General features: G+C 41.0%; 1 protein-coding gene across 2 annotated transcripts in view; it reads left to right on the top strand.

Moving 5' to 3' along the window:
* The window catches only part of khdrbs3 (KH domain containing, RNA binding, signal transduction associated 3), a 111,300-nt gene that overhangs the window by 69,989 nt on the left and 19,736 nt on the right, over positions 1 to 21,575 (top strand). For both annotated transcript variants that reach the window (XR_011311097.1, XM_069703382.1), the window contains exons 6-7: positions 7,559 to 7,739; positions 21,013 to 21,095. Coding sequence is in view for 1 of the 2 variants with exons in the window: in XM_069703382.1 (XP_069559483.1) it covers positions 7,559 to 7,739; positions 21,013 to 21,095 (264 nt within the window). In the remaining variant the exon portion in view is untranslated. The remainder of the gene's footprint in view (positions 1 to 7,558; positions 7,740 to 21,012; positions 21,096 to 21,575) is intronic.

Here is a 21,575-nt window from a genome sequence, read left to right as displayed (position 1 = left end):
ACATTTATATGCACTTTCAGCAATGGATTGTTTTGGTAAATTACATTGACCTGGCCATTTTGGAAGTAGCTCACAAGCCAAAAAAGTGTTGGCAGCCTTGCTTTACAGGTCAAAATGATCAAAGCAGCACAATGAAAGTATAAATTAGACAACATTACATAAAATCTGCTAATAAAAAGCAAAACAACATGAATCACACATGGAAAGCAGCTCTAAAAAAGTGGGTGTTCAGTTGTGAATGAATGTGGGCAGATCAGTGCAGTCTCGGATTTGTTTGGGGAGATAGTTGCAGGTCCGGTGTTCGGGTCTGAGCGGTGGAGACAGAAGGTTGACGTTAGAGGAGCGGCGGCTGGGGGAAGAAGTGTGGTGGAGGAACAGGTCGTGAGGTCGGAGGAGGCCCGGTTGTGCAGGGCTTTGTGAGTGAGAAGGACTTTAAACTGGATCCACTGAGGTCGGGAAGCCAGTGGATGTTTCAGAGGACAGGGAGTGATGCAGCACATGTACGACCGCCTGCGTCTTATACAATAGCTCAAGAAACATCCAGTGAGTTTTCAGGATAAAAGACATGCATTTATTCAATTTTTCCTTCACGGCGGCTTCAGTTTTCTCCGTACGGGTGGGTCAGTGACACCTGTTTTTAACGAAGGCCCAAACAAGTCGGGTTAGATTTACTCAAGTTACTAAACGTGTCTGTTGGCTGAATCATTCAGGCAGCAGCTCGAGGGCCGACATAAAGGGGACGTGTCGTGCACATTTTCACGTCTATATTTCTACTCTGGTGTTCTTGACAGTTTGTGGGCACACATGACAGAGCTGACATCAGTTTGATGGAGGAAATTAAAGTGTTCAGAGCTTCTTTTTTTTTTTTACATTCGTTTACTTCAAGTTTTAGAACTTTGAGAATATATAAACTTCTGACTTCATAAAAGGCAGCCAGACACAGGAACAGCATAGAGCATCTGCTCAATTTTCTAAATAAAACACTATGCATACTCCCAATAGTATAACACATCAACACCTACCACGCAGGTCTTCAAAGAAGGAGAAGAAATAAGATATCAGAAATAGTTACAAAAAAGTTTTTTTTAACAACTAAAACACAGGAAACGGTTGTAACTACTGTATGTCTGTAGGCTACAGCACAAAGTAGAAATAAAACCAATAAACACCAAACACTGATGATGGTTTATATCTGAAACGTGTCCATTTTTTGTCCACAATAAATTAGGATGTATTTATCTCAGGGACGGTATTCTGCCTTTTTTTTTTCACTCTTTTTCCTCCTGGCTAACTAATGTTGTGTTCGGACAAGTTACTCACGTGAGTACAGACGCTCAAGTAAAATATTTTCAACTCAAAGGACGCACATTCCCTGATATTTGCGTCTTTGAATTGACTTTGGATGCAATCGCTCTGTGGGAAAAATGTAATTCCCGTTTGGTCTAAACTCATCATAAGTTTGGAATTCTGTTCTTTTTTTTAAAGGCAGAGAATTTTCTTTGCAAAACTGACCATCACAAATTGTGTGACCTCAGTAAATCCAACACAATAGACACTCTTTGTTAACCCGTCTTCATTAATGCATGTGCACCAAGAAGTAACCACATCTTGCAAATACATACAGAAATGACACAAACTGCACAAAACAACACAGAAGCTTCAGTAAATCTGTCCGTCTGTGTTTCTGTTGTCCCGACAATTGACCTCCTGCGGTCGCGTGAATATGAACTGTCCTGTTCAGCGTGAAGCCGTTACAGCATCTCTTAGATGGTGAGCAAAGTGTCTGACTGTGACCACAGGGACTTCAGTTTCACCTACCAGCAGATAAGAAAGTGTAATGTTGACTATCTTACCTTTAACCCAACTGGGTAGTATTGTTTACCTAATCTTTACAAAACCCATAACTGTTCACACACACACACACACACACACACACACACACACACACACACACACACACACACACACACACACACACACACACACACACACACACACACACACACACACACAAATTCGTCATTTTGAAAAGCAGTGATAAGCAGCCTATTTTGTCATGTAATACTTGTTGGTGTGACTGTCAGGAAGCAAAGTGTATCATAGTGTGTCAGTGCCAATCGGAAATTATTCCAACAGGACCCAGCAGTGGAAAAAAAGACTTGGAACAGCAGACAAAAGACTTCCTGTTTAATGTGACGGGTTATCTCTCTCTCTCTCTGTGTCTCATATTTTACAAGAATGAGTGGCAGCAAATAGCTTCTTCTGGAGGCAGAAAAATGAGCTGCAGTGTTTCTAATGATGCTGACTGTGTGCAGACCTCAGCAGGAATTACAAAAGAAAAGGGAGAAACCAGAAATGATTGGCATAAACCTAAAAAAAACAAAGCACTACTGTTATCATTTAAACTGTAGAGCGCTGCACATGGCTGCTTGTACACTAAGTTTATTGCCTGTTTTTTTTTTTGTGTGCAGCAAATAGAAAGAGAAGGCGAACATCTAACGCTGGTGAGTCCAGTTTTCTGTGGACGCAGCTGTCAATAAAGCTTAAAGTTCAATCACGAGGACTATTTCACTCATTTGGCTCTTTTCTCTCTGATCACTCCTTCCCTGCTAAACTTCAGGGCTCCAATCTGTTCATATCTGCTGTCCTTTCTTAAAAATCAAACCTCACTCTCTCTGTTCATGTCATTCAATATCTTGTTTTTGTACATCAATAAATTGATGTTGTGCTCTTGAAAAGCTCTAAAGTCGTGGTTCTCCATGGACGTCTGTCCTCCTGGCTGACCTTTTCGTTTTTAGATTTAAAAGTGAACAATGTGGTAACAGGAGTGCCGTAGTAAATGCGCTGTTTTTCAAAGTGTTAGATACACATTTATAAATAAATATGAAGGTAGTTGTGTGTCTTTTTTATGCTAGCATTAAAATCAAATTTTGAGGGCAAATTTTTCACACTTGACATAACAAAATAAAATAAATATGCATGTAAAAATATATGAACTGAGGATATAATGATCTGTATTGCAATCAAAATATCCCTTAAACTTGTCTCCAACCTTTGTTTTCCTCTGAGTGCTGCTTTTGACTAAATTGTTCAGGAGCTACTCATGTTTAGGAACGTTTAGGAACGTTTATTCACATTGCTGAGCTCCATGCAAACCAGCCAAATAAGCTTCTTTTATCTGAACAATAACAAATTGATACTCAACCCAAACAGGTTACATAACAACAGCTTAAATTCAACGGTATGTGCATGATTGTTCCTGCATAGTTAAAATTGTAATATTCATATTACAGAGCAAATCTCATAATCTCATTAAAGTTTTACAATTAAATTAAAAAAAAATTGAATTTGCAGATCAGGTTTAACAAAAAATTATACATTTAAGGGGCCAGCTGTACAGCTACATTTGCATTTGGTGTTGTTCATGTATCTGCTTCTTATAGTCAGTCCTGCTGGTATTGGTAACAGCAGTCAGGTCTGTGTGAAGCAAACATTCCTCGAGCAGCTGCTTTGTTAGAAATACCACAGAAGAAGAACATCAGAAGACAGTAGAACCAGTAATCAATTAGTCATTTTCATCATGCCGTGGGCAACGGTGGTCGGATTTCATGCTACACAAAGAGTCTGCAGTGGGAGTGCTTTTCTACACGAGCCGGAGTCAGTAAAGTTGGTTACTTTGCTGTGGAGTTGGAGGTGTGGAGTCTCTAAGTTACAGCTAACTATGACTTCTGCTTATTACTTGGAGTATTTCAAACTGATCAACTGTCAACAAATAAACAAATGACCAAGTTTTGTTTTGTGTTTTGAGTTTCCTTCTGAGTGCTTCAAAATAAAAGCTTCCCTATGTTGAATCTTCTGACAGAAAATCAACAGTATATGCTCATCACTAAAATAAAAGGAAAAAGTTCAACTTTCTATTACCAAAATAAGGCTGAAACGTATTCGTAATAGATAAAGTGCTTTTAATATTGACTGTTGCAGTCTTTGTTTTAGTTATAGACAACAACTTCATCGACATACAAGGTAACACTTACTACACCACGATTTACATCTACATACAGGAGGAGCACTGTCAGAGCCCTACAAAATGACCTCCAGCAGGCCACTAATGTGCATGTTTCTGCTCAAACTGTCAGAAACAGACTCCATGAGGGCGGTACGAGGGCCCGACGTCCACAAGTGGGGTCTGTGCTTACAGCCCAACACCGTGCAGGGCGATCGGCATTTGCCAGAGAACACCAAGATTGGCAGCTTCTCCGTCGGCGCCCGGTGCTCTTCACGGATGAGAGCAGGTTCACACTGAGCACATGTGACAGACGTGACAGAGTCTGGAGACGCCGTGGAGAACGTTCTGCTGCCTGCAACATCCTCCAGCGTGACCGGTTTGGCGGTGGGTCAGCGACGGTCTGAGGAGGCATTTCTTTGGAGGGCCGCACAGCCCTCCATGTGCTATCCAGAGGTACCCTGACTGCCATTAGGTACCGGGATGAGATCCTCAGACTCATTGTAAGACCATCTGCTGGTGCAGTGGGCCCTGGGTTCCTTCTGATGCATGACAATGCTAGGCCTCATGTGGCTGGAATGTGTCAGCAGTTCCTGCATGATGAAAGCATTGATGCTACGGACCGGCCTGCCCGTTCCCCAGACCTGAATCCAATCCAGCACATCTGGGACATCGTGTCTCGTTCCATCCACTGACACCATGTCCACCACAGACTGTCCAGGAGTGGACTGATACTTTGATCCAGGTCTGGGAGGAGATCCCTCAGGAGAACATCTGTCGTCTCATCAGGAGCATGCCCAGGCGTTGTAGAGAGTGCATAGGCACGTGGAGGCCACACACACTACTGAGCCTCATTTTGACTTGTCTTGAGGAATTTCCACAGAAGTTGGATCAGATTTTTCCACTTTTATTTTGAGTATGATTCTGAATCCAGACCTCCGTGGGATAATGATTTTGATTTCCATTGATCATTGTTATGTTATTTTGTTCTCAACACATTCCACTATGTAACGAATAACGATTTTCAACTGGAATATTTCATTCATTGAGATCTAGGATGTGTTGTTTAAGTGTTCCCTTTATTTTTTTGAGCAGCGTATATAATGAGCAAAAAAAGCAAGAGACAAGACACTTCTTTATTTTACTTGAGGGGGTTGAAGTCCTCCACTTTTAGTATCAATACTGTTGTAAAGTTTGAAACAGTAGTTACGGATCAAATATTACATAATTCCCTGTGATTTCTTTGTGCAATAATAGACAGTTTGAATTCATCGTACTCCCCCAGTAACAATTAAAAAAACATTATCGTGGGAGATATTGTAAAGTAGAGAAGAAACTTTTAATACTTCCTGTAAAGGCATCCAAAAATGTTCTCCCCCTCTATCAGGAGCATTAAGACAATCCAGAATCACAGTTTTATCCTGCTGTAAATGTAATCATTAGCGCATTTCATCAGGAAGCCAGTCTCTCCTGATTCAAATGTTTATAGGAAACACCACTGCTTGTAAATACCTCAAAGACCCCACGGTACAGCAGATCCAGTGTACAGTTGGTGAACGGAGGCCCATGTTACGATGCCGTATTTTAACTGAGTAGCCACGAGTGATGAAACAGGTCAGGCTGGTGAGCAAGCACCTTTAATAGGAAAACAACACTGATAGTAAATACTGCCTAGTGATGCAACGTCTGGTCTCCATAAACATTAGCAAAGCAAAGCCACATTTGCATAAAAGCCTTTATATGCAAATAATCTCCAGCAGATTCTTGCCTCTCAACTCTCCCTGCGAACCCACGCTAATTTCAGCTCCTCGGGGACCTCACAAGACTCCAAATACAAAACTCACGGCCATTAGAGGACTTTAACGCTCTCTCCACCGACACTGTGCTTTAAAGAAATAACAACAGAAAATAATAGAAATAGGGCTCTGTTGTTTGCTCTTTATGTTTATAAAGGAAAACACACTTCTTTCATCAGATTTCCAGATAAACAAGGTCACTGAGACGGGCTGTTTGTCTTGCTCTAAGTCTGAATATAATTGGCTGTGTTTAAAACTACACTGTAATTAGCATTTAGCATGTCTTATATGAGCGTGATAAGACCCAAGTCCCACAGGCTCCAACGCAGGAAGTGGCATGTAGTTTCCTAGATATCCACGCTCACATGTGCTTAGTTTTGAGCGATTCACGTGGAGACTTAACATCCATTGTCCCTCTTTGCTTTGACTTTGACTGCAGCTGTTGCTCAAAGAGAAGTTCTGCTCTTAAATGGGGATTTGACTGTCTGTACTCAACTTCTTATTTGTATTTTTTGTTTTGTTTTGCTCCCTCTGCTTGAGGGTGGTCCAATTTCTATCAAGTAAACACCCCCCGCTGTCCTCATTAGGCTCACAATTACAGCTTCTTCTTTTTTATTTTATTCTTCTCTTCCTGCCTCAAATCTTTGATGTTTCACCGCAGAAACATGGAAAGCTGCTGAAATGGAAAGCATAGAAATAAAGTGACCTGCTGCTTCAGATTGGTTAACTGCTTTTAAAAGAGTCGGTCCACAAAGCTTGCGCAAGATTTTACCAAACCACAAGGTCAGACTGCCTTTGCTTTCCAACAGAGCTGCGTGGATTTGCTTCTGTCTTGGGTACACTGTGTGTTACAGACTCTGGGTTCTCTCTTAATTCCTCTGGATGACTGTTCACATCAGTATTTCACTAGTTTGCTGCAGGGGTTTATGATAAATATGTTTGTATTCTCTCACAATTCCAAATTTCAGAAACAATATCTAAAACACTCACGGTTCAAATCTTTTTTTTTTTCTTTTTTTTCAGCATCCAAATGCAAAGCCGTTCTTCAACCATTTCAAAATCAACAAACGCAGAAAAACATTCACGAGGAAAGAGGCAAAAATCACCAGTTAGATTTTTTCATCTACACTTTCCTTAATAGACAGGAAAGCTATTCAGCCACACACAAGACATGCTATGTTTTGAGTAATCGACGTGACTCACTTTTTCTCCACTGGAGAAACTTGCCCTCCACTCTCGCTGTTCCTCTCCCTCCACCTACACATATAACCTGCCTGCCGAATGCATCACATTCATCGCTCCGCTTGTTGTAGTCAAGTCATTCTGGCCCGTGTAGGAAATCACTAACTGGAGTGGAAGTAGATGAGGCAGTTTGACTGCAAACATAATAAATTATAGCAGCTCATCATGAAGACGTTGGAGTGCAGCGGACATCTCATATTGATGATATACTGTATACTAGTATCCTTGTAACGGTATCTTTTAATACCTTTAAAGATCCTGTGAGCGTAGTGCATCTGATCCATCCCTGCTACACACACACACACACACACACACACACACACACACACACACACACACACACACACACACACACACACACACACACACACACACACACACACACACATTCTCCCTCCAGGAAATTCACAGAATTTATTACGTTCTCTTAAAAAAACAGCTAATAGGACATAAACTACATATTAGTTTTTTCTGCTTTTTCATCTGAACCTGGGCGGATGTTTGTGTCTTGTGTCAGGAGTCGCGGAGGAGTTCCTCCCCTGCATGCAGCGGTGCCCCGAGGTGCGGCGCCCAGAGGAGCCCCGCCCAGCCGGGCCCCGTCCTCCAGAGGGAGGGGGGTGCAGAGAGCCAGAGGGGCCCCGCCGACCGCCGGGTACCGGCCGGCTCCTCCCATAGTCCAGGACACGTACGGCGAATATGTGAGTATATGAAAACAACGTAAGAGGTTAGCATTGAGAGCATACATGCAAATATATCTGTGTTTGTCAGTGTGGTCGGGCTGAATTACAATACTTGATAAATCAATGATGTCCAAGGTAGCACTCATTCCAGTTTCTGAAATTTGAGAATTTGTTGCTCTTCTCTGTTTTATTTCACAGTTTTTTCCACAACTGTAAACAAGTCATTTCACTGTTTTTGCCCATTTTCAGAAATTGTTTTCCCAAATGTTGCTGAAGTTGTGGACCAGTGATGAGTGGTATATCTGCTACACTGACATTTAAAATGAGCAATGACAGAGAAAGTTAAAGGATGAGTGTAAAGCGTGTTCGACTTAATTACAGGAGACCAGAGTCTGCGTAGTGTTTTAGGCGAAGTTAGCATTTGCTTCTTTACTAACCATAACTCGGATCTGTCCCTATAACTTAACCAAGTGCTGGTTGCCCAAACCTAATCATACCTTAGCTTAAAATAAAATATCGATGACCTTGTCGAGCAGCAGAATAGTGGTGATAAACAATTAATTCTTTCAGATTTTTGTTGCAAAATTAATCTAGTAATAATCTCGATCATGATTTTGGCTTCCTACAATTAAATGATTATGATCGACTGTGATATTAATGTTTACAAATACGTGCTCCACTGCAAATCAAGCGCTTGCTAAAGTCACAGTCAGCCAAGCCACCAGGGGGCGATGGAGGTTGTTTTGGCTTCACTTTTGTGCACCCTCTGGAGTAGAAGTGTGATCTACACAGACAGGCAAAGCAAAAATCACCTGTGTGGAGCAGAAGCAGGCAGCTCGTCCCATCTGTTGTCCAATTTTGATACGAAGATTTGTACTTTATCAGGAATGAAGCATAACATGAGAGTCAAAGCAGTGTTCTGTTTCAAAGTGAAAGTGCAATACAAATATATTGTCCTTAAAGTCTTAAAGAACCAGGAAAAATAGGGATTCATCATTTTAGCCAGAGTCAAGCAGCCCCATTTCAAATTATGGTTCAAATGTACTTGGGCTAAACGTTGACCTCTGCTTGTATCTGGTAATGGCCACAGTTTGACACAGTTTTTTTTGTTTGTCCAGGTTTTCCACCCCGGTAAAATGGAGGTGAATTGAACTCTATCTAAAAATGACATCTAAAAAGGTTCTTTTTCCGCTGACAGTGTCCTGGTTACTGTGGATCAGAGGTGTTCAAACTGTGAGGCGCATTTCCCCGGGGGGGCAACGGGAGAGTTGGAGGGAGATGCATGAGGCGAAGAATACTGAATACTGTCTTCATGCATGGTGGTCTTCTAAAAGCATCAGGAAGTTAGTAGTTGGGAGTTTGGCTCACCATCATGGGGACAGAACGGGAAGCCAATGGTTAAAACACCTGGAACAAACTATTGCTTTAATTTATTCTCACAACTCTGAAAACACAGACTTGATATGCATATTTTCAAATTTAGTTGAATTTACACTTTTACTTGGATGTTTTTGTGAATAAACCTCCATAAAGCTCACAAAACTCTACATGACTACAAAGGTAAGAAAGTACAGTGTGTTGTTTTATGATTTGGGTGAACTGGCCCTTTAAAAAATATAAACGTAGCTGCTTGAGTATCAGTGTGTACAAGTTGAATTCAAACGTACATTCAGCTTTGAACAGTCCACCATATTTAGAATTGTGTCATGCTACCTGAAACGTTAGGATAAAGAGTGTGGATTTGTTATTGCAGCAATTATTGTGATCTGGTCTTGCAGCTTACCTGCACAGTACTATGAGAACCTGGCTGCAATATCAACGCCTCCCAGAGAGGAATATATTAGGCTTAAGAGTCAGAGCCTTTGTGCATTTGCCAGGAGAGTCTTCTGCCGCACTGTCAAGGCAACTTCCCCAGAGACCCCAGCATCAACATCGCATATTTAGCAGATAGGAGAGAGGAGGTGGCCCCACGTTGGAAAATTGCCCCAGCAGCCCATACCTAACCACATCTGACAGGTTTATTCAGAGGTTGCAATTCAAATGCGTGGAGGTCGCTCAGAATGACTCCAGGACCAGCTGTTTCCCATCATTGTCACAGTTGTAAACTGCATCCCCCCAACACATGCACCTGTGTGTCTGCTCGGGGGGGGGGGGGGGGGACCCCCCCAACATCTGCCGCGGGATAACTATAACCACATCGCGGCAAATTAGAGGCTGAATGAGATGCTTTGTACTATCTGAATACATCACTATCCCGGGACAAGTGTTCTCCGCCAGGCGCTGACAAATAGGCTGGTGTATTCATCAATGAAATGACAAGGAGATGCTTCTTGTTCACATTTGTTGCCTTCATTTGTCGCTGCTTAGCATTCGCTCATACGCTCATAAGCATGTTCCCGCCGTTCTCCTTATGCTGCGCAGCATCGCCACAGGCCAAAACACTTGTTCTGCTGGAGGCGTATTCTTCTGCGTTTTCTTCTTCATCTTCTTGTTCTTCATCTTCTTCTCATGTCTTGCTCAGACAAAAAAACACCAGACCATGGTTTCCTCCTGGTTGATTTTGTCACCATGACGCCTAAGCGTACAGCAACTCCGACTGAAAGGTTTTTGGTCGACATGATCCACCTTAAAGCTTCTGTTTCCATCAGTATCAAATGACTCTGAATCCAATTGTTACCAAACAAAATCACAGAAATGTTATTATCCCGTGATCCAGTCTCGGCCGCCCCATCCGTCTGGAATGGTTTCTATGATTGCAGCCAAATCTCATTTCATGAAATTCATTAGGCGCATTGAGATCTCTGTCTTACCTGCTGCTAATCCCATTGGAGAAAAATTAAACATGATGTAATTCTCATTAAGAGAGAGACTGTGTGACATCTTCTGTGTGCAGATTCGACATTGCCAATATGGAACGGGATCCGAGGAGGCTAATCAAAGTAGCAGCGCTTCACTTTCATGCTATATCTAGAGGTTTAAGTAGCTTTAACTGTGTTTGTTTCTGTTCACACGCATGCTTAATTATTTTTGGTGAGAGGACCAAGAAGTGTGCAAAGCATGTGGGTTGGTATTGTTTATGTTAAATCCTCCACATACAGTAATTTGTTCTGAGCATTGTAAATCCTTGCTGTATGTTGAAACACACACACACACACACACACACAAAAGACTAAACAAACTTCAATAACCCCCTCAGGCACTTCTCTGCATGTCCAGTCCTGCTGAGAGCCAGGCATTGTTAATTGAATCGTGTTTCTCTAATTCACTCGTCCTTGTAGCCGTTTTTTTTTTTTTAATAGAAATGGGATGTAATGGTTGGGAAAATATTTCAGATACAGTAATAAAGAAGCTGCATCCAACTGGTGTGGCAGGCAAGACCAGCCATGAATAGAAGATTGAAACCTACTCACACGGGACAAAACCTGGGATTTCTATTAATTGCAAGGACAATTTAATTATTATTTTTTTTATCTCTTACAAGTGTCAGTCTTCTGTATTTTCCCCCACAAATTACACATTTCAGTAATCCTCTAATATATATATTTTTTTTCATAAATGCAGCTCGAATTCGTGTTTGCAAGACAACTTTTCTTCTATTATTTTTAGCCATGTTAGCAGCTTGACTGAAATATCTCAACTTCAACTTGAACTGTGGTACACATATTATTTATTCTTTATGATGAATCCAAAAGGCTTTTATCAGGTGGATTGGCACAAGTTTTGGTTCAAACATTTATGCTCCACAGAGGATCAGTCCCTACAGCTTTTTCAATCCCCCTGACTTCCCTGCGATACCGAGAGCAGGTGAAATTTTGACGCTTGTGATAGTTTGGTTTATTCAAACTCAAACTCAACACTACTCTGTATGTAATCCTAAAAAGCATTAGCATGCTAACACACTAAACCAGGAACTTGTTAACGTTCATGTTAAAGGTTATACTGGCTATCGATCACTATGCTAACATGCTTGCTGGGATTAGCATGCTGATGTTAGCATTTACAACGCCCTTCACAGAGCTGCTCGTGGCCGTAGACTCTTAGTCTATATGTAATCATTTCTATCAGAAATGGCACATTGTAAAATCCCATAAATTGTACATCCTTTTGTTGCTGCATCAGAGTAAAAAGGTCCCAAAAGTTCAAACCACAAGACTATATAAACATGGACATAGTTTCCAGTCTTAAAGTGCAATACCACCCAGGGCCACTAGGGGCGTGCTCCTAAGAAACTCTTTAATTTAAAAAGCATCAACTCCTCTCCTGAAGTAAAAAATAAATCATTTTTTTCCACAAGTCACAATTCACTACTTCAGATCAGTGTTGTGGCCGTCCTTCTGAAAAGAACTCCAGAATTAATTCGATATTAGGCCAAGCGGACTCAATCGTGACATCACCAATCGGTTTGTGAACTGCTGTTCTGAAGCCTGGTGGCTCCAATAGACTCCTGTCCAAAAGGCGTCAACTTTTCTCTTGAAATACAAAGTCAATAAATTACAAGTCGTTATGGTGTCATTACCTGAATTCACGCCTTCTGATCAGTGTTATGAAAATAATTCCACAATTATTTAGATAATAGGCCTCAAAGAGAGCAACGTTTGGGGTCTGGATTGATTGACATGCCTGAAGTGCAGTCAGGTTTCCGTAATAAGTGGGTGGGGCATAATGTCCTCAGGTCCCCAGTCAGATCCATTACTCTCTCTCCTCCCCAGCTCGTCCAAATAGGGTCACTTCTGGCTCCAAAAAACGGCCAAGATGCCAGACATGAAGCTTCAGCATATTCATAAACAAATGTGTGACATTACAGGGGGTTGTCACCTGGTTTGTATTAGTTTAAAGGGGAGCTCTACCAATTATTTACATCAGAATCACTTTTCAGGTCATGGGTGGGGGTGCTACTACTCAGTCTGTGAATGCTGTAATGTCTTCTGGCTTCAAAACAGCAATTCACAAACCAATGCTGTAAATTACAGTATGTTCCCACTTGGTTCAAACACACAGGTCAGTCAGGGCGGTCCTGGTGGACCGAGCACTTTCTCCATGTTCCTTTTTGACTTTGTGACTCTAAATTATGTGTAGTTATGAGTGTGTGTGTAGCCTGAGGACCTAGGACTGAGTGTTAGCCCTGCATAGACTAGAGAGCTTGGATATGCTCCAGTCCTTCACAACTCTGACACGACTTGACTACTACACTTGCTTTTCCCGAGGCACCGGTTTTCAACAAATTTCACAATTTCACAGCTGCAGATGTTTTTCTCTGCGGGGCTAATTTATTAATGACATGAATTCCCCATATCACACTTGGCAGATGTTAATAGACTTTTACTTAAAACGTAGCCAAGATCAAAACCAAAGGTGTTCAAACGACTGAAGGAAAGACATTTATCAAGCGTAACACAGGCTAGTGATACTTCAGCTTGATGCATGGGGCCAACTTTTTGGCATCCTCAATCTGATAGCGTGAGGAGTTTTTTTTTTTTTTTCTACCCCTGCAGCAGAAAAGCTCCAGTAAATTCCAGCCTGTTCAGCTCTCTGAAATATGCTGGCAAGAAGAGGCGAAGAAATGACACGTAGCTACGTTGAGAAAATTTAGACCGAGACAGATGACCCGGGGTTGCGACGACTGGATTATTTGTTTTCTGTAGAGCAATATCACGGGGTGTTATTTTGCTTTTATCGTTAAGAAGTTTGGAGCAGTGAGTGGCACAGCTGTACAGAGACATTTCTCTTTGAACAGATGGCGCCGTAACTCAGTCGTCTGGCCTTTCTTCTTCTTTTCATTTGGTTAATATTCTCTCTCTTAGTTCTTAGTGCATTTGCGACGCCTTTTTGGGGCCGTGCAGCGTGTGCAGTTCTCGGCGAACTTCATAATGTGAGGACAGGGTGTTGTTGAACTCATTTGGATTTAGTGCAGACTGCAGGGAACAAATCCAGCGCCTGAAAAGCCTGTTCTGGGTGTCAGTGGTATCCTATCTGTTACAGTGGTATTGTAGAGCACAGTGGAGCGGCTGTGATACTGCTGTTGTAACATGCAGTGCCAGACCCTCTGTTAGTCTTCAGTGGCCTCAGAGGCCAGTCCTTATCTTTTAACAACACGCCTCTCAGCCATCCACTGGCATACAAATGAAAGACTCACTTAGGGGCCGCTGTCTCCTCTCCCTCCCTGCTCTCTGTCTCTCCCTCCCCTCTTCAACCTCTCACTGTCACACTAATCCTGTTTAGAGCTGGAAACACAGCACTGTTGCAGTATTGTCGTGCTATTGTGTTCTCCAAAAATATTTGGAGTAAACGCTATATACCAACACAAACACGTCAGATGTTATAATCGCTTCACGTCTGCTTTTTTCACGTCACACGCGCACCAGAGAAAAGAATAATTTTCAATATGCCACTGTGATTTATAAACCAGGCATGTTTCTCCCCTCAGCTCGCTTGTAACTCAATTATAGAGTAGCTGCTCTAATAAATGGCAATAACATGCCATTGTTAAAGTTTAATGTTGCCCTTAATACCAGCCACCGTTGTCCAATGTGAGTGGACAGCTCCCAGATAAAGTCACCAACGAGATGAGAGGAGGACTCTGTTAGCAGTAATAGCACATGCCCTGTGCTGAAAACGAATAGGTTGACTACCTGCCCTGCACCCACTGAGTCTGGTCTGCATCAGCCACGGTGACACAACGCTGTGTATGAGAGTTTAGGCAGGTTTTTATTTTTGCTTTAGATCTTGCTAGTAGGCTATGCCTGTCAGTTTGGATACTTTGGTCCAAATATTTCAACAACTAAACTTGAAATTTGGCTGCATTTCTGGCAACTTGTGTGGCTAAATTGATATTTTCCAAGTAAATAAAATAAAATAAAATATCTGAGTGTGTGGAAAGCCAATCGGAGTCAAGATTTTGGTGAAATTTGTGGCAGATATCGATGATTCCCACAGAGAAAATGAATGGCACTCTCGTGATCCTGGTTGCACTTTTAAGCGGTCAATGCAACAGATTATTATTCAGAGAAAATCCAGTAATTCTGTCCTGTAGATCCCTAAGATCCACCCATATAACCCCTGGACCTGACCTCAGTCCCATAAATACAGCAATCAACAGACAGCCTGGAGTATATGGAGAGACTGGAAACATGCAACTGAGAGTTTTAGTACCACATCTACTGCCTGTAAACCAGTGTAATGCAGTGTGGATCAGTGTTTTTGTGTTTGTGGCAAAATATAAACCCTACCACTCATTTATAGCTTATATTCTGTCACTCTGTACCATGAAACGTGGGAATTTTAATTGTTAAAATGGGATTTGCGTGTTTAACTACAGTTCTTGCTGAATGCCAGGTGTGGAAACATTTCAAACAGCTATAGAGTAACTCTGACGAGACGTTCTGACAGAACTGTAAAGGTGGGCAAAGGTGTGATGTGTCTTTTTTGAATTGGTGCATGTTAAAGCTGCACTTTAATGACCCTTTGGTGTTTTATGTAGTAACATTATCATTACGTTGTTCACTCCAATAGTTCTTCCTTATTTCCCCTATTTTTACTGGCACCTGGTTGTTATGTGATACTCCCGTCAGACGGTGGCAGTAATTCACCTAAACGCTCAATGCGTCGAAGAGTTTTGAAACATTTTCTATAAGTATTTTTGCTTGAAATGTCCCTAGTTTGTAATGGGATATAATGTAAGCCTCTAGCAGCCAGTTTTTCAATAGTGTTAGTGTGGCAATCCTAATGTAAGTATGATTGTAATATTCAACTTTAAACTTGTGCACCCTTTAGGACAGCACGTGGACGTGACACACTGACTATAGCTGACTAATCAAAATGCATGTAAAAGCAGGAGGGTGGTGCTCAATCCGTGACACACCGACTATAGCTGACTAATCAAAATGCATGTAAAAGCAGGAGGGTGGTGCTCAATCCGTGGCTCCTGTTACAGTGTCCCTAAGAAAAACAATAAACCCCAATGACTCCTGGTTAATGCAGTGCTTTGCTTTGTAGCTTTCTACCATTGGTATGTGAGTGTGTGTATAAATGAAAGACCATTAATATTATTCTGTGGATAAAAATGCATTACAAATACAGTCTTTTTACCAAATCAATCAATTTAGAATGTCTAAATATAGTTGCAACAGGATTCCATCCACTCATTATCTATACCCATACCATGTATCATGAACAGGGTCATGGGGGTAACATATCCCAGAACATTCACGCTCTCATTCGCACCTATTCACCAGACCATAATCACCAATTAACCTGAGATGCATGTTCTTTGGATGGTGGGAGGAAGCTGGAGTACCTGGAGAGAACCCACGCAGGCACGAACCTGGAACTTTTTCCCTGAGAGGTGACAATGCTAACCACTGCACCGCTGTGCCGCCCTGCAACAGGAATGTTCTAAAATTATAATGCACATGAGAAGAAAGCATTGCTGTGTATTTTTTTTTTGTTTTTTTAACATGAATAACATTTCCTCCCAGCATAATATGGAACTAGGAAAGTTTATTTATCAGGTGTGGTCCATTTATTTTGTTCCAATAAGTTTTCTGAATGTTAATGCCACATTTGCATTTTGTTTTTCAATCACATGTAATTATTATCTCTGATACGGAGGGAAATGGAATTCAACACGACACATTTAAAAAGAAATAAAAGGCGGTATTTTGAAGGAGAGACGTGTCCTTGGTTGTGGAAGCCTTGCTGGGTGTCGACGTTGAGCTGAAACTTGCAGCGCAAACATTAAATAACTTATTAAACAGTGATAAAGGTTCATGATCGCGGTGGCTTGGGTCGGCAGACTGCGGCCCACACAGCTCATTATTTTTAATTAGCCCCACCTTTTCAGTACAAGCATTTCATGATCCTGCTGCTGTGTCATTATTAACCGTTGAGTTTTCAGCTTGAAATACAACCGCATGTCTGACGTGGCGCGTTCCACATCACGTTATGTAACTTAGAAGCGCCGACACTAGACTTTGTAAAAACATTTTTATAACTTTTCTTTCCATTTCTAGTCCTGCTGGACTCGAATGTCTAGGTGCTAATTGACTGTGTTGATTTAGTTTGACTCTGAACAGTAGAGGGGATTGTTTTCTACTGTATATATTGTTCCACATTATTATTTACTAAGTTACCTTTTCAAACCGACATTGTATGTTTGCCTTATTCTGAAAGAAAAGAAAGAAGAAAGAAAAGCGTGTTCAACTCTTGATCAAGCGAAGAAACTTAGAGTCGTTACTTATGAAGGTTACCCATTCTCTGAGCTCCGAACACGTCACGGTGATGCGGACCATTCATGCGCAACAGGAGCAGTCTCTGAACTTTCTGACCCAACCTCATATGTCAGGGAGAGATGCACTGTGTGGTAAATGAGTTTTTGTTATTGACAATTTCATCCTCATAATAACAGCCTCCTCTGCTTTCTTCACAGCTTTTGGAAATAGCCACATTTTAGAAAAGCGTCTGTGCTGCAGTGTTGACTTTTGAAAGCTTTGAATCGATCAAAATGTAGGACACCACCGAAAAGTGGGACACCTGGTCTCCCTAATTGTGACTTTTACCTGTTACATTTGTAACATAAAGCCAACTTTTTTTCCTCCTTTGGATACCTTATTTATTGTGCCCGAATGGCGAGCGAACATCTGGCCTTATTTGATATATAAAAAGTGTGTCGTCAGTGTGACATCACCAGCTGAAGACAGCAGACTAAAATGTCTTGTTAGACAACCGAGGCTTCCTGTATAACCACAGATACACAAGTTTACTATTTGCCCTCCACCCGAGATTCTCATCATGCAATATTCACCACCACACTTGTTAGTTTTCGGCTACAATAGATACAGTTTAATAGGGTCGACTTTTAAGTAGATTGAAGTAGGACGCTCCTTCGAAGAGTGAAACAAAAACAGACGTGTTTCTGACAAAGACAGAGACATTGTGTTCATTTCAAATGGGAAGACATTTCAAGCAACATACATTCTTTTTTGTCTATTAGTGAAAGCTGTTTCACCATTAAACATGTGAGATGTGGCTTTAAATAAACAGTGTATGTTTGTCTGTTTTACTTTAAAATGCTAAAGTATTAATTAAAAAGTTCATTGTTAAAATATTGTTGTTAGTGACAGTGTCAGTGTGCAGAGGTTGAAGGGTGGAGGTGGGGCTGTAATTGGCTTTGGATAAAAGTATCTGCTGACTTAATGCAACCAAATGTGATCATTGATGCTCGTGTTGCTTCACCCTGACCATGTAGTGTAATCAACTATTTAGAGCCACTGCTATTATGAAACCCAGTGCTGGGAAGGGCTATGTTTGAAATGTAATAGGTTACAGTCTACTAGTGACCTCATCAAAGTAATGTTACCAATTCCATTTGATGATTTTTCCAACGAATGTTTTAAACAGAGCAATAAAACCGAAAACTCCTAAAAACGAAATATAAACTACTCAGCATAAACCTCCCAACAGAACTCAACTCTGAATAATGTCACTTTTATTAAAAAGTCTTCAATATATCTTGATGTAAGATCTGAATGTTTTGATTTTAAAGCTCGAACACCAAAAGAAGAAGAAGAATGTAGATCATAACTGACTGCAGTGAAGAAAAAATGTGTCCAGAACCTCAAACCAAGTCTACATTCAGGTCGACTCCATGCTGAGTGATGACAGAACCATCAACAGGGCTGGATACTGTTCACAGGTGTTTTAAAACTGGTCCCTGAATGACTCTTTATTAAACATCGCTTCATCTCATCAGATGACATGGCCGACAAGCTCGGTGTGGTTGCTTAGAGCAATGCCCATTGATTTGATTGACATATGAAAGGTGGTGTGAATTAAAAGAGAACCAATCAGAAACAATACTCAAAATTTGAGTTCATACTGCCAAATGAATTAGACAGACTAAATTCCTGCATAGTGACATGAGCAGCAGAATGTGAAAACACTGCATCATATCTATTTATATGAAAGTACTGTATATGTATGGCATGTAGACCCTTTGTATTGTTGGACTGGGCAAAATCTAATATCACAATATTTAAGATACTTCAATATTGATAGTTTGACTAAAGACAATTATCATTAATGTTGATATAATGACTAAGTGAGTGATGACAAATAATAGAACAGCTAAAACTGTCTGGTATTTTAGAAACCCACACACCTCAACTGTAAAGCCAGGAAAAGACAGTAATTGTGCGACATCACGATGTTACAATATCCAAAATCTATGACGATATCTAGTCTCATATCACAATATTGATATGATAACAATATATTGCCAAACACTGTTACAAAGCCAGAACATCACCTGTTATCCACATAGCACCCACTGAAGTGGCACCAAGAATGTTATTTGGCAACACCTGTACAATCAAGTTTGAATAAACACAATTTGCAGGAATCACAGCTTAAAAATCGCCAATAAATTGAACACAACATAGATGGAGCACTATCAGTATCACAATGGTAACACTTACTGTACAGCTTCAGTGCATTAAATTGTGCATGAATTACAAAGTGACAAACAAAAAAGCAAACAAAATTTAAACAATTAAACTGATAACAAGTAGCAAAACTGATTGGTACAGTTGATTCAAGAAGATGCTTTCAGAGACTGAGGTCCCTGACAGTGAAGGGACATTTGGTTTGGAGGAATGACAGCAAAATTTGTATCCAAGATATAAGGTTGCATGCAGGTGGGCATGTGGGTAATATTCCAGTACTTCAGACAAAAACATTTTTCTTCTGTTTTATATATACTATGCGTATATATATATCCACACACACACACACACACATATATATATATATATATATATATATATATATATATATATATGTAAGCATGCATTGCATACTTTTTTTGTCCGCAACCCTCTTTTCCCTCTCTGTCACTCATAAATATCGCCATTGTTTTGTTCCTATTTTCAGGCAAATGAAAGTTTTAGATTTCCTCTGCTGTTAAAAAAGTGCTTTTACTTACATCCCTTTTGACAAAATTGCACTGCCTTTCGAGAGCCGCTGCTCCTATTGTTTGTTTGTTTTTAAAAGGGGGATTGAGGGGTTTAATATTGTCAAAAGTACAGTTGTTGACTTAACTCAGTCCCCGCATTAGCGTGGGGAATTGTTGACTTTGCAAAATCTCTTGTAACTGCAGAATTACAAATGCCATGAGGGACTTGAATTCCCTTTAAGCTACTTTTAGACAAATAGAAGAAAACTGACAAAGACCCACAGTCCTCTCACGCACGCAAACAACGCACCTGCAAACAGGTCTTGAAAAGTCACTCGAAGGGATGACAAAGGAGAGGTTTGAGGATATGCAGCAGATTCCTAAAATGCACCTGGCAGATTTCCCGCGCAGTTTAAGAAAACAAATGTTTCAACGACTGTTGCACCAAATCGTGTTTTTTTTGCCCAGAAACAAGGAAGTCTTACAACATCCGGGTCACATACTTCGTTTCTGGAGGATTAAAGAAAAAAGAGTCGATTCAAAAACTGTCATTTGGCAGATGCATGTTTCTAATCAGGAATTAAGGCCTTAATAATAACATGGATGTGATGAGTGTTTTTGCCTCCGCTGCTAAATCTTACAGACATTTCATTTCAAGCATGCAAATAAGGGGCAGATGGAATTAGCCAAGAAGTGTGTGGGGGATGAGAGACGCGTCGCTAGGGGTCGACGCCTTTTGTGGAACATAAATCCTATTTATCCCAAATTAGGACGGGTGCAGCACTGGTTTCGCTTTGATGTTCCTCTTGGCGGGGGCCTGGGTGGGGTACGGGGGGAGGGTGGAGGAGGGTGAAGGAGGGTGGGGCAGATTGCTGGAGCACAAACAGATGTTTGATGCTCGTCCTTTGAGGTGCTGATGAAACGTAGCTACAGCGAGAGTCTTTACATCCCACTGTCAGTCAGTCGACACGGAGACAAGGGCAGGGCTGCATTTTCCACTCTAATGGTGCTGCGTATGGGCTTCGACACTAACAGCGGCACATGGACCACTTTGACCCACGTGTGCTAAGTTGAAGGCTTCAGTAAAAAGAAAAAAAACAACTTCACATGTAAGAATATGACAGAAACTGAAAATAAATCCATAACCGGATATCATGGTTTGGTAACAGAAGCTATTTATTTGGACTCAGAAATAATTCCTTCTCAGCTTCTTTGCTCTCCATTTCAACAGGTGTAATGTTGAACAGGTTGTCATATCAACGTCTTATTAATGTTAACGTTTTGTTGGATTATTTGTCCTCTTTGCGCATCATCTAACTGGGTCAATTGTGTCTCTGACTTCAGGAATATGACGACGGCTACGGAACAGCTTATGATGACCAAGGATATGAATCGTATGACAACAACTACAGTAATCAAGGACAAAAGTAAGTTGTGCCCCCCCCCCCCCAATAACACTTACTGCTACCTCATTATATAAAACATTTTCATTCTTTCCACAATAATGTTGAGTGAATGAAGCAGTGAGCTCTCCATTAAGGTAGAATGTGTGTGGCTCAGTGTGGTGGACAGATACCTACCATATCTGGCTTTTATACAACAAGTCATCCATTGCAAAGGACCATACTGTACAGCTCATTTGTCCTCTACCGTCTGAATACTTCCCACATTTCTAATGGCACAAAAACAACTTGGTTTGGCTTAAAAATGGATCAGGGTTTGGAATAAAATATGGTGGCAATGATATAGTCCAGCTCAAGACTATTGAATGATCCTGGTTAGAATAAACACAGTCTGTTGGTTTGAAATGGGGAACGAACAGCAGTCTCCCATGTTAGTCCGATGTTTTGTTCATCCGGCCATCTACCCCAACTTCCTCCGTATGTGGATATACCCTCTATACGAGC

This window comes from Brachyistius frenatus, unplaced genomic scaffold (assembly GCF_029030835.1).
Source record: "Brachyistius frenatus isolate BFR_SWC_R1_liver_20210118 unplaced genomic scaffold, ASM2903083v1 Contig_46, whole genome shotgun sequence".
Classification (NCBI taxonomy): domain Eukaryota; kingdom Metazoa; phylum Chordata; class Actinopteri; family Embiotocidae; genus Brachyistius; species Brachyistius frenatus.
Note: the sequence above shows the minus strand (reverse complement) of the source record. Positions and strands in the feature narration are given on the sequence as shown.